This window comes from Labeo rohita, chromosome 13, assembly GCF_022985175.1.
Source record: "Labeo rohita strain BAU-BD-2019 chromosome 13, IGBB_LRoh.1.0, whole genome shotgun sequence".
Classification (NCBI taxonomy): Eukaryota; Metazoa; Chordata; class Actinopteri; order Cypriniformes; family Cyprinidae; genus Labeo; species Labeo rohita.
Genome location: NC_066881.1, coordinates 25,442,435 through 25,456,965, shown reverse-complemented (window position 1 = coordinate 25,456,965; position 14,531 = coordinate 25,442,435). Strand labels below are relative to the sequence as shown.

The 14,531-nt window shown below is 37.0% G+C and overlaps 3 protein-coding genes across 3 annotated transcripts in view; 1 reads left to right on the top strand and 2 right to left on the bottom strand.

Moving 5' to 3' along the window:
- The window catches only part of gmfb (glia maturation factor, beta), a 373,066-nt gene that overhangs the window by 268,004 nt on the left and 90,531 nt on the right, over positions 1–14,531 (bottom strand). The window lies entirely within an intron of this gene.
- Positions 3,094–7,272, bottom strand: LOC127175699 (tetratricopeptide repeat protein 9A). Its single transcript, XM_051126946.1, has 3 exons — positions 5,988–7,272; positions 5,459–5,641; positions 3,094–3,901 (listed from the first exon to the last, which is right to left on the bottom strand). The coding sequence occupies exons 1-3, from the start codon at positions 6,427–6,429 to the stop codon at positions 3,819–3,821; spliced, it is 708 nt and encodes a 235-aa protein (XP_050982903.1). The 5' UTR covers positions 6,430–7,272; the 3' UTR covers positions 3,094–3,818.
- On the top strand, positions 10,071–14,026 carry med6 (mediator complex subunit 6). The gene is made up of 8 exons (XM_051126945.1): positions 10,071–10,181; positions 10,490–10,649; positions 10,837–10,928; positions 12,100–12,182; positions 12,270–12,378; positions 12,478–12,593; positions 12,696–12,723; positions 12,952–14,026. Exons 1-8 carry the CDS (start codon positions 10,160–10,162, stop codon positions 13,104–13,106), a joined length of 765 nt encoding a protein of 254 aa, XP_050982902.1. The 5' UTR covers positions 10,071–10,159; the 3' UTR covers positions 13,107–14,026.

Genomic DNA, 14,531 nt, shown 5'->3' with positions numbered 1-14,531 from the left:
ACTACTTTTTTTACTACTTTGGAGCCCCCTACAGTTAAGTGAGTGGAGTTCACTATCGTAAATATAATAGCTGTACACATGGATTTGTTGTTGCTGTAAAGCAATCCATTTCGTACCGTCTCACTAAACTTACAACAGACGTTTTGGAGGACCGTGGGAAAAAAACAGAAGCCGTTCACCTTATTAGAAGTCAGTGTACCATCAGAATGATTTGAAACTGTTATTTCAAGGTATAAACTTACAGTTGGTTTAAAGAGAAGAAAGGTTAATTTTCTTACTCCTGTGGCAGACATTACTTCTTGTTTTGAGTGCAAATTTACTTATTTTTTAGAAAACAATTTTACCATTTGGCTTTTCAAGTAATTGTATCTTGATTTAAGAATGTTTAAATATTTATACTGGAAAACAAGGCAAAAATCCTGAGAAAGAATCTTGTTTTTTGCAGTGTGGGGTCTAACAGTGTGTTTTGATATGCTCTTCTTCACTAAGCTCTTCTATTCACCACCAGGCATAATAAGCTATTGAATAAAAATACAATCCAGATGCTTCTTTAACGGCCGGACTGATTTCTGAGTGCTATCGAAAAGTACAGGGTCTGCAGCAGAGATCTTGAAAGACATTTATCAGGACATTTTTTTATTTGCAAACTTCTTTTTTATTCATATTGAGTGTTATCTCAACTGTCCTGCTGCGCTGTATTGACTTCCTCTCTGTATGTACTGTACACACGTCTGCATGTTTGTAGTAGATTTAGCTCTCTGAACAGCACTGAAATAACTTGGGAACATTGGACAGTTTATTTCTGCTACTCTTTGGAGTGTTCAGGTTTCATTTGTCATACATGACTCAGATTGTACACCTTGAGAAGTGCTTTTTCTGGTCTCATGAATGTATAGTTCTGTCAAAGTCATATTTAGACCATTTGAGATCACCGATCGTTCTCTGGTTTTCACTGTAGCATGAAACACATAGTCTTTCACAAATTAATATGCTTGTCTAGTGGCCTCTTCACTATCCAAACCATAAGGGGAACATCTTAAAGAGGAAAGTTAGAACTTATTGGCTCTAAATTTGCAGTTATTCAATAGTCAGGTACATTATTGCAGTCTTCCGGTGTTTGTGCATGTGCAGTATGTATGGTGTGAATGTGTGTGTGTGTGTGTGTGTTATTATGCATGCAGTTCAGTGTAAATGGTGGATTCCAAGGTGTATGTGCATTGAGATTTTTGAGTATGCATTTTGAATTAGTTGGCATTTTTAGTAGCCTTTTGTGCAATATTTGTTAATATAAGTTTACACATATTTATTTAAATTATTTTTATATTTTTGACATTTTTGTTATTTAAGATAAAATTGATTACAAACATTTTTGTCTGAATCTTTGGACGTGTTCAGACATGCAAGGTGAACATTCTTTTGCTCATGTTTACAGCAGTGTTGTCCTCCGTCTTTCATTCCAATCTTTCATCTCTACACTGGCGAAGACATCCTCTAGAGACAAAACAACGTTTAGAGCCAAAACACAGAAGTGCTTGTGTCTGTCTTCCCCTTTCTTTCACCTGAAACCAGATTTTGAACATAATTTTTCATGCACATAACAAAATGAACTAGCAGTAGAATGTCAGGCAAAGAGTCCTGGCAAGGAAATTTGGCTGGTGGATCCAGGAACTCTCACTTCATTCCATCTGGATGTGGAACAGGGTGTATTTTTTTCTGGCTTGAAGGAATGTGTAGCCATCATCAAGAACACCTGCTGTCATTTATCAGCACAATCACTGTTGTCCTGAAGAGCAGGTGTTTTGGGTTCAGAAGCTGCTGCTATGAAACTTGTACTTGCACCCGAGCACATTAGATTTGTTTAAGAGCTCAATTAAAGCCCTGAAATGCTGAGATGTGGTGTTTTGTGATTGACTGTCTTAGAATAGAATACACAACTCTAGCTGATTTGCACATATTACTATCATCACAGCATAGACTGGCATTTTCCAAATTCATTGTCTGTTTCAAGAGAAGACAACCCTATTATTTTTTTCAGAGTGGGCGCAGCCTTTTGTGAATTTTATGGGTCTAGCTCTCAGTCATATCCACGTCCAGCTATTTTTAGCTGTACAAAACAGCTTGTTTTGTTGCTTGATATTGCAAATTGTCTTACCATATTATTTTAATGTATTATGTTAATTATGAACACACTGGTTTGTAGTGCAAGCAGTTTTACCAGTTACTGCACGTTGTTGTTCTTTTTGTTATTTCCCTATAGCTGCTAATGAACCGGAAGTCTCGCACATAGGCATACTTCCGTATTAAACAATATGGTGGGTATTCTGACGGTTTTTACAGGCTTTATTCATATATAATTCACCAGATTTATATAACATTCTATTCCTAAAACATGCTGATTTTATTTTCTGGCAGCAGACAGTATTTTTCTGATTAATGGAGTGATCAAAAGAGACATTTTTAACCTGCCTTATTCAGTGTTCAGATTTCTTGTCTGGAATTGTATGCAAATCGATGCATATTTAATTAGATAATGCGTCATTTGCATATTTAAATAGAACATCGGATGCCCATTTTTCAAGTTGGTATGATTTTTAGGATCTTCATGAAATGTCTGCAACATACTTTGGTCTTGCAGCTGATACAATTTTGGTTACCTTTGTTTTTTAAATATTGGTCTGTAGTTACACAATCTCATTGGTCCTCATTACTGCAAATTTTAAAAATTCCGAATATCAGCAATTTAATGACATTTAGACAGAATGTTCAACAGTTTAATATTTCATTCTTCTGTTTCACACAGATCTGTCTCAGCGAGCATGTCTAGGACTCCGTCCCCATCTGTCTCCAAGGATGATTTCTATGCAATCTCACCATAGCAACCAGAATGGAGCACTGAATTGGACTGTTTGTGTACCTGCTGTTTAGCTGCAAGTAAAACCCATAATGAACAGTCGAGTACAGTGGAAATATAGATAGATAAACTCCATTCTCTGTCAAAATTAGAAGGTTATCATCAAATGAACATCTTCACTTCTCACTATCAGCAAGAAACAGAAATAATCACCCAGCATGAACAAAAAACACACACTCCTATACATAACAATGACCACAGTTTATTTTACTCCTACATGCTTTTGTATGCGTGTCAGACTGTGCTTGATTCACATGCTTACACTCATGTCCACTGTGCGTGTGTGAACACTTAAGCCCACTCTGTGCGTGTGAGATCTTTCCCACTGCGATTTGAATGTGGGTGTTAAGTGAAGAGTAGGTTGTACATGACTGGCATCATTTTCACTGGTAGTGACACTTAACTGCACTTCAAATGAAGGAGCAAAACTGATTCGGAATCTCTAACAAAAACATCTCATCATGATCTGGAAACAATACGCGAACGAAAAAGCTGCAGGAATATGTCAATTATGTTTCACCAGCCACAAAATGATCTGAGGGTGTTCTGTGGAGCACAACTTCAGACCACAACCGCCTTGAGAGACCTACATCTGTTAGTTTGTAGCTTAAATACAACCAAGGAATAAAAGCAAACACTACTGTACTTCAAAAAGCACCATAAATGCCATTGAGATCCCTGGTGGTCTCCATCCCTGGTCTCCACAGTCTACTGCAGGGCACAGCACACCTGATTCAGCTTTTCAATCTGAGCCAGAGATGGTTTCTGACAGGACTGAGACAGGTGTGTTGACCCGCACTGGAATAACGCCTTCCGTGAAATGCCGAACCTCGTCCACAGAGAGTGCGATGAGGGAAGTGTGGGGTGTCCGCAGTGGAAAGCTATTCAAGCGGGAGCTGGGTTTTTTTTATGGAACTTCTGATTTCTCTCTCTGGGCATTTCGTCGAATCTTCATTTCCGTGAGCTGGATGTAGCGGATGACATTTGTGTCTGTTCCACATGCATAGACAAAGAGGAAACAGCTGTTTTAACTGGGAAAACGCATGCAGGAAGTGTAGTGAAAGATTTCGGCTTTGTGATTATTTATTATTAATAAATAATCTAGTGCTGGGCAACGATTAATCGTGATTAATCGCATTAAAAAAAACTTTCTGTTTATATAATATATGTGTGTGTACTGTGTATATGTATTATGTATATATAAACACATTTAGTATATATGTGACCCTGGTCCACAAAACCAGTCTTAAGTAGCACAGGTATATTTGTAGCAAAAGCCAAAAATACATTGTATGGGTCAAAATTATCGTTTTTTCTTTTATGCCAAAAATCATTAGGATATTAAGTAAAGATCATGTTCCATGAAGATATTTTCTAAATATCCTACTGTAATTATATCAGAACTTAATTTTTGATTATTGCTAAGAACTTCATTTGGACAACTTTAAAAGCGATTTTCTCAATATTTATTTTTTTTTGCACCCTCAGATTCCAGATTTTCAAACAGTAGTAGCTTGGCCAAATATTGTCCTAACAAACCATACATCAACTAAAAGCTTAGTTATTCAGCTTTCAGTTGATGTATAAATCTTACGACCTTTATGACTGTTTTTTTGGTCCTGGGTCACATATTTAGTATTTACATGCATTTACATGTATATATTTATATTCATATAATATATCTATAAATAAATTTAATATATAAACATAACATAGTTTTCTTAAATATATACATGCATGTGTGTATATATATATATATATATATATATATATATATATATATATAAATATATATAATCAATATACATAGTTATGTACACAAAAACTTTAATTTTGGATGCAATTATTATTATTTTTTTTTTTACACAATTACTGTTGTTCTAACAAGCAGGTGTTTTAGGTTCAAAAGCTGGTTTACCTGAGCACATTAGACTTGTGTAAGAGCTTAACTGAAACCCTAAAATGCTAAGATGTGGTGTTTTGCAAATTAATTTAAAAGATGATGATTTACACATAATACTGCATATTATCATCATCCTGGCAAGTGAATCAGACTAGACTGGCATTTTCTAAAAATCATTTTCACTGTGAGTCATATGACCTCATTTATCCACATTATTGCAAAGGTAACATAATTACTAATTACTTACTCAGCATTTTAATGACATTAAGACTGGATTTTCAAAAGTTTAATCTTTCATTCTTCTGCTTTACACAGTGGACCAAATGTGTTTGTGGACCAAATGGCATAATCGAATGCAACTCCTCACTTTTAATCATCCTGCATTCTCAACAATGTATCATACTTATAACAAATAAAATGTTGCAATGTTGTAATGTCAAAGCTTGGTTTTGTTCCAAGGCTAAAGGAAACAAAATGAATAGGAAATACTTTACAGAACCAAGGTCACTGGAAATGTTAGCATTTGGTGTTGCACTCTAATGGCTTTCCGTAGTGAGATTTGACCATTTGAGACAGACTTCCGTAGGTCCACGAACCCGTTTGAGAAGTGCTGGTGTAGAGCGTGAGAGTTTGATCTGACTGACCTGTGGGCTGCTGTTTGTGTGACTCCTTTAGGTAGTGCAGGGCTTTGTTAAAGTCTCCCAGATGATAATACGCCACGCCAGAGCGATACAGGGCTTTAAAATTCTCGCCCTCCTTTCTCAAAACCTTCAGACAGTACTCTTTCACTCGTTCATAATTCACTAGCTCCATCTGCAACAGACAAGCTGCATGCAAACACAGAGAAATCAATTGCACCAATGCAAAAGTTCATGATAAGGATGATATATGTCTTAATTTACATTTTAATAATCAAATATAGGCATGTGCCCTGTAGACGAACGTCATGACGTCATTCTGCATGCAGAATTGAAGACATTCACTCAGATTACTTTCTTTCAAGGCATGTTCAGAATTGGAGAGACCAAATCTAGCAGTTTACCACTGAAACCCAAGGCTAATTTGAATATTATAGTCTGCATTCAGTCTTAACAGGTGGAATACATAGAAAACAGACCTAAGTGCATTGAAAATCCTGTGGTCGAAGTGTTAAAACATGATGTGCGTTCCCACCTGCCAGGCTGTTGTAGCACTCCAGCTCCGCGTTCTCCACCGCGCCTTTCTGCTCGTCCGTCAGGCTGGACTTGCTGATGCTGGTCAGGACGGTGGACGGGGACTTGCTGGTGTCCGGATCCCCCAGCACTCGACACAGTCCTTTCATTTCCAGCAGTGCGCGGTGGTACTTGCCGATGGCCTCGCGGTATTTTTTATCCTTGTAGCACTGCGTGCCCTGCGTCTTGAAGTCCAGGGCTCGTTTCACCAGGTCCGCGGGCTCGTTTTGGGGTTTCACCATCGAGCCGCTCTGATGGGGAGCGTGCTGCGGGTAGCGCGGGTCTCCGCGGCTACGGCCACCGGGAGGATGCACGACGGTGGAGTTCGCGCTGCCGCTCATGACGCTCATCGTGCCGTTTCCCTTGCGTATCATTCCTTCAAATCTCCCCTGCTCCACGCTCATCCCACCGTGTTGATAATTCTGTAAAGCTCGCGTTTCCGAGGTTCCTTCGTTGCCTCTTTGCGCGTTTACATGCCCGCGTAACGACCACGTCTACACGGTTCTGTTTTAAAGATGGATTCCCGGATGATTCACACACACACTACTGTGAATTTTTCCTCTTTTTCGCCCCCCTCTCTCTCTCTCTTTTCAGCAGACTGGCGGAACGGACAGGGATCGGCACGTCCTGCTCTCACCAAATGACTCAAAAGGGAGTGAGCGTGCGCATGAAGCCCTTAAGAAATGCGGTCATCACGGATGGAGCGCGATAACCGGTCTGTCAGCCCCCCTGCGTGAGGTCCCGTTTCCACTAAAATCCAGCTGAGCGCAACTCAGCCGTTAACAAACGCATTTCACTTGCTCAAACGATGATTTCGTGTGACGTGATTTTCTGACCCCAGAACACAACAAAAAACAGCTGCTGCTGGACACTGAAAAGAGCTATTGAAATGCAGTTTAATCATCTTCCTTTGATCTTCCCTTGCTTCAGAAGACCTGTTCTTCTCTCTTTCATTATGCTCGCAACAAAGTTATTGTCAACCCACATTCATTTCATTAAGATGTGATGGTGGTGAATATCTGCGTAATGGAATGAATCCCTTTGGCATGGGCAACGTCACGTTTGTCCCACAGGTGTGTGTGTTGTAAGCGGTTAGCTGGTACGGCTGTTCTGTCTGGGTGTGTCGTGATTGCGGTAGATCGTGCTGGGTGGGGATTTCTGCTTTGCTCAGTCTGTTATTTTTATACTCACAAACACATGTGCATGTTATATGCTTATAAGCTAGAAAAGTTCGATCCGTCTCTTTCTTTCTTTCTTTCTTTCTTTCTTTCTTTCTTTCTTTCCTTGTCCAGTATTTGTCTTACTGTCTGAGGTTTTTCTTCTATTTTATCACAACTGCTATTCTTGTCTAGACTGCTTGAAAGTTTAAATGTCAGAAGCTATCACTAACTCAGTGTCTAGAGAATTTTATTATGATTGCAGAGTGGTATTTATATTAAGATCCAATAATAAGCATTATAAATAATAACATAATACACGTAAATAATATGTCAATTATATTTTATATTTAAAATATTTTTAAATAGTTTTCTAAAATAGTTAACATAAACATGTGTATTCCTGGACCACAAAATTGCAATTTATACATCATCTGAAAGCTGAATAAATAAGCTTTTTATGTATAGTTTGGTAGGACAGGACAATATTTGGCTGAGAAACAACTATTTGAAAATCTGGAATCTGAGGGTGCAAAAATTGAGAAAATCTCTTTTAAAGTTGTCCAAATTAAGTTCTTAACAAAGCATATTACTAATCACATATAATGTTTTGATATATTTACGGTAGGAAATTTACAAAATATCTTAATGGAACATGATCTTTACTTAATATCCTAATGATTTTTGGCATAAAAGAAAAATCGATAATTTTGACTCATTTAATGCATTGTTGGCTATTGCTACAAATATACCCGTGCTACTTAAGACTGGTTTTGTGGTCCAGGGTCACATAGAATAAGCCTGTTCTACATTTGCTGATGCTTATTTTTTAATAAAGCAGTCTTTCTCGAAGTATATGTGTATATGAATATTATTTTTATTAATTTGGGGAATATGTTACATATACTGCATGTTGCTAAAATAATGGCTGGTTTGTGACTTCTGGAAAATGCCTAGTCCTGTCATAAAACTCTAGATGGCGCAGGCTGATGGGTCATGCAAACTGATGATGTTCAAAGTGTTAAATTACTTGGCACAAGCTAATTGGTTCATGTTGCATACGTAGCCAATGAGCTTGCAGCTTTAAATTTAAATGGCTGGTTAGGATTTACTAGAGTATTTCGCAGTGTGCTCCTCTGAAAACCTCCACCTCCCCAGCTCCACCTGTATAGATCCGCTACAAGATATTATATGTACTGCTACTTGTGCAGCAGCAGCATGTCTTAAATACTCACAGTGCCATATCTGCGTATGTATTGGCAGTAGCAAGTTCCTGTATTCCAGAAGCAGCAATAATAATAATCTACAACAGCAATAACCAACAGCAACAGCAATTCAGCAGCGTAGCAGATCTATTCCGCCAAGTACGCCAAATCCATTAACATTGCCATATCCATTACCATGCTAAAATCTCATGAGAGTTGTCATTATAGAAATGTTATAACTGTTCCTAATAGTGTTCTGAAAACTTTCTGAGGATAATATATTAATATAAAGTAGTCCTATATAGTTTTTTGAAACCAAAAAAAAAAAAATGTTACCATGATCGTTTCTCAGAGGACATTTAGAGCACAGCTTGTCCTCACTGAGACTTTTTCTGCCTGTCTTTAGAGCAATGCTATGCTTGTAAAATGCTGAGTTTGTATACATACAGCAGTCAGGACTTTACTTACTTTTGTTGGTCACTGTCATATATTCTTTGAAAATTCTGTTTAGGCACAGACCAGGTGTTGTTTTTCCTTATTTATTTGCGTATTATGTATTTATGTATTTCAAAAGAACTATATTTTGTTGTCTTTCTTACATGTGGTTTGTAATGAGGACATTACACTAGACTTGACTAAAACCAGCTTGCTGAGGGAACGCTATATTGCCATCTCTTGGTAGGTTAGGGATTTGTGGCATTTAAGCTTGACTGGCATTGGGGTTGTACAGTTTGACTGTGGCTCATGTAGATGTGGAATGTAATGGTCCTTTTCTGGATTTTTATGGGTATAATCCTGTTTTTGCTCTGCAGGCATTATGTGGTGTTTTCCGCTGCGCTGCACTCATAAGATATTCTTGCAGAATTCTGCCTGCAGGGAGTCTGCTGGGTATTTGTCCCATCTGATGAATTCTTATGTAGCAATGATGTTCCAACCAATGTAGTTTTAATTAGGTCCAAAGGCATCTTTCCTAATTCTAAAAACTGCTTTAATGGTCACATTGACTATCCCTTTCTAATAATATATATATTTTTTGTCTTAACTGAACTCCCTTAAAATTTAAAATGCTGTATATTGTTGTGTGCGTGTATGACTGAACACTTGTAACAGACTGATGGACTACTTGCATGAACGTGGCCTCTGTGTGAAGACTGTGTCATAAGAATTAGTCCGACTAACTAGCAGTTAACCAAAGAGTAGCCTAATCTGATTTTATTTAAGTGAATAAAAGATGTTATGACCAGTCTTAAAGAGAAAAGAAATTAGATAACTAACTTGTATGACTAGTCTATTTTATGCAGCCGGCCCTAGATATTTACATAGTCATAATATATTTATATTCACACACACACACACACACACACACATGTATATATTTAGAAGCATTATTAAATTATTGCACAATGCAGATGAAACTTATTAAATAGGACTTTAATACTTTAATAGCAAACTATGTTTTAGCAGCAAATCAATAAAGTGTTGATTAATAAAAAGCAGCAATTAAAAAAAATATTTTGTATAACCAAGAGAGTGCTAAAGTATTATTTTGTAACAAGAACCACACAAAAAGATATGGATGTTACTAGATATAGGAGCAGGGAGCATTTTCAACACTGAATTCTAAGTATATAAACAAAATATAATGGATTTTTGTTCATAACTTTGAATTGAGTTTATTTTATTAATGTAGGCTACTATGTGGAGCAATTGAAAGAAAAGCGTCATAGAGCGTCGACGGTTATTGTGTCATCAGTCTGCGTCAGAGTGCGAAGATGGCGTCGGTGGATTTAAGAGGTAGTTTCAAAGATTTTGCGAATTAATTTACAAGAGTTTATATTCTTTGTCAGCTTTATTTGTGCCAAATTCAGTTCGTCATCATATTGAAATGTTGTAAAAGAAATGTAAAACAGCTTTACACAATGTTGGCTTTGTTAGGCCAACCTAATCACTTTGCTCTTTAGCATTGGCGCTAACGTTAGAGTTTGTTGTCGAAGGGGGCGCGCAGTATTATCTGCATTTTCTACGATGTACCTTATTTTATTAAAATTTTCACCGTTGACATACATATTCTCAAACATGGTTTTGTGTTTTGTGTTGGTCAGATAATTTGCTGGGCATCTCGTGGGTGGACAGTGGATGGGTGCCCATCCTGAACCCCAGCAATGTACTGGAGTATTTCTCGGAGAGAAGCAACCCCTTCTATGATCGAACCTGCAACAACGAGGTGGTGAAAATGCAGAGATTAACCCTGGATCACCTCAAGTAAGCACTGCACTATGCCATTAAAACTGTATTATACATAGTAGGTGTATACCGATAGTCATGTCGGTTCTATTTTGATATGCATGTATGTTTATTGTACTGTCACTACTGATTGTTTTATTTCCTATTCTATTAAAATAGGTAGGGCTGACTTGTTTGTGTCTAATTGTGTTTTCTGTGTTTGTAGTCAGATGGTGGGTGTGGAATATATTTTGCTTCACGCTCAAGAGCCGATTCTGTACATCATCAGAAAACAGCAGAGACAGTCACCAACACAAGGTGAGTTTCTGCACTGCTGTTTCGTTTCTGCTGTCTGTGTTGCTGTTTTTGCTTTTATTATTGTAATTTGAGAATATTTTTGGTTGGGTGTCTGCGTTGTATTTTCAGACAATGCTTTTTTTGTATTGTTTGCAGTGCTGACAGACTTGCAATCCAGGTCAAGTAGAGTTTGACATGATATTTAACACAAAGAACAATATTTGGTACAGTTTAAAAGAATATAAAATGTTGTACATAGAATGTTATTGTTAGGGTTAAAAAAAATACATTTATTATATCCAAATGGTTTCATCAGTGTGAATGTAATGTGGACTGAGACGCTTATTAATGCTAAGAAAATTGAGTGCGCTTTAAAATCCTGGTACAAGCCAATATATATTTTTGTTCTGTTTAAGTTATTACAACCCCTGGATCAGAGGGAAGCAACAAAGAGGACACACACGCAACTTTGACTGAACTCAAAAGGAAAAGACTTTATTAATCAACAATTAATTCCAAAAAAAATAAGAGAACGATATAATAAGACCATATTTCTGTAAGCGTCAGTTTCATCAGTGCGTAATGCGGGGTGTCTGAACGAGTGTAATGTGTTGTTGTTGTGTCCAAAAATGTACAAAGCAGAGTCCAAAACATAAACAAAAACGGGGAACCAAAACAAAACCAAAAACAAAGCAAAATCTAAATCAAACAAACAAAACCAAAACAAGGAGAAACTCAAACCAAAGTCCCCCGCTAACAAGTCCGTCGCTCTCTTTTAAAAGAAGCGCCCCAGTCGGCGTCAGGTGCAACCAATGAACCGCCCACCAGATTCAATTGTAAGCGGAGTACCCAGTCATCAAGCTCCCTAAAACGAAAGCACAGGAATCGTCACAAAGTTCAACACTGAAATTGTTCAAGCTCTTAATTTTGCTCACAAAGTGCACCAGAATGACTTAAAGGACACTGATACAATTAAAAAATATTTTAAATATAGGATGTTGTTGTAGTATATTTAAAAGATTTCTAGTTTTACTTGAAGACTGACTATGCCTTTGAACATTTAATAGATTAAATTCTAATTTAAACACTAATGCAGCAATGTTCTTTATCACAATAAATAGGGGCATTATTGTTGACTTTACATTCAAATCTTTTTGTATGTTCTGTTTCCCTTGCTGTTATTTTCCTGCAGTGATCCCTCTTGCTGACTACTATATCATAGCTGGAGTGGTGTATCAAGCACCTGACCTGGGATCAGTCATCAGTTCCAGAGTGGTGCGTTTATAACCCTCGAACACTCTCTCTAACTCTTTCCTCTGTTCATATAAACATTGATATTTTGTTTGTTTTGATGTGTCCTAGCTCTCAGCGGTTCATGGGATTCAGTCTGCATTTGATGAGGCGATGTCTTTCTGCAGGTACCACCCGTCCAAAGGGTACTGGTGGCACTTTAAAGACCACGAGGAGAGAGGTGAAAACACAAACATACATGGTAGCAGGATGCATCTCCCAACAAGTACAACTGTACCTGTCGGAAGTGCTAAAACTGTTTTGTTTGTGTTATTTATAGAAAGGGTAAAGCCTAAATCTAAGCGGAAAGAGGAGCCGAGTTCTTTGTTCCAAAGGCAGAGAGTTGACACACTACTACTGGATCTGCGCAATAAATTTCCCCCAACTTTCTATCAGGTATTGTTATTATACACATGAAACATTTCTAACTGGTTTCTGAATGTTGCTTTAAGTAGAGCATAATATTCCATTTAAATTCTCATTTTATGTGTGTTTCAGCCCAAACCAGGAGAGAAGCCTGTCCCAGGTACATAAATACTTGAAATGGGGGGGGACTTGAAATTTGTCAGATTTACTATATATGTCTCTACATCATACTTGCATTTAAAAAGTACTTAGAAAAATATAATTTATATATTGCATATTTGAAAAAGTAGAATAATATGGTACTATTTACATGTGTTTTGATTGAAGACTGACTATCCTTTAGTGATTTTTAGGTATACATATATAAACTCTCACTTTCTGTCTATAGTGGAGGTAAAGAAAGAACCAGAAGTGCCAGTTGAGACAGTGAAGCCTCCAGAAGAGCGAGAGACGAAACCTCCAGCCCCTCCTGGCCCTGCTCGTCCACCCCCACAAACTACACCCAACAAACCACCACCTGAGAAACGTGCACGCCTGCAGTGACACACGTGCTGGTCAGCCACTTTAATGTTGCAGGACTTATGTGGACATTTCTCTGCACCAGCAAAACAAGGGTGGACTGTTACGGTTATTGTATATAAATGCATTTACTTCATAATTTAATAGTTTTTGTAATAAGGGAACTGAAATGTGTGTATTTCATCTCAATGTCATTTTCTATATTTCAGTGTTGCTGAGTTGTAGTATTATGCCATTCTGTCACTCACAGTAAAAATGCACAGTTTTCCAAAACTTGTACAGTCTTTTTCCAATTAAAAATGTTTATGTACACTACCAGTCAAAAGTTTTTGAATGGTAAGATATTTAATGTTTTTTCAGGTTGTCCACGGGTCCTTAAAATGTCTCTATTTTTGGTCACATTACTGCTAAAATATCTTCAGTTTGATAGACCTAATGACTGTTTACAATCATTGGACAGACCGAAATTTGGCATGAAAGGTGATGCATACAATTAAAAAAGAAAAAAGAGGGCTTTATAAAGGTAAATAAAAAGATGCAGATTTATGTATATAAAAACTGATAGAACTGTTGGGTTTCTTTTCTGCTCAAGTAACATTTTTTATTATTATTATCAATACTTAAAACAGTTGAGTACATTATTTTCAGGATTCTTTGGTGCATAGAATGATAGAAAATAATCATTTTATTTAGCAAGGATGCTTTATATTTATTCAAAGTGATGATAAAGACATTTATAATGTTACCAACTAGTTCTATTTCAGATAAAAGCTGTTCTTCTGAAATTTCTATTCATCAAAGAACCTGAAAAAAATCAACTTAGCTGTTTTCAAAATAATAATGTTTTTTGAGCAGCAAATCAGAATATTAGAATGATTTCTGAAGGATCAAGTGACTGGAGTAATGATGCTAAAATCACAGGAATAAAATACATTTTAAAATTATTCACATAGAAAGCAGTTGTTTTAAATCGTAAAAATATTTCACATTTTGACTCTTTTTGCTGTAGCCTATTTTGAATCAAATAAATGCAGGTTTGGTGAGCAGAAGAAGCTTCTTTTAAAAACATTAAAAATCATACTGTTCAAAAACGTTTGACTGGTAGTGTATGTTCTTTGTAAATTGTTCAATAACTACGTAACAATCAACTTACATTTGATTGTGTATAATAGCTTTCCGACAGAAAATATATAGAGCGCAGCGCGCTCTTGTGTTGAGATGGGTACGCGCATTTTGTGCGCTGCTGCGTGAATGTGAACAGCGCTCTGTTTTAGAGCACTAAAACAGATTTATAGCCAGCAGACATGTCCTGATAAGAATTTAGTTTTATTCATACAACGGTGACAATTAGCACGACCCAAATACTGCCAGTCCTGACCTAATTTATTCCACCTGGATGCGCACAGTAGCCGTGCTTACAGTAAAACACATAACGGCACGATAAATTCA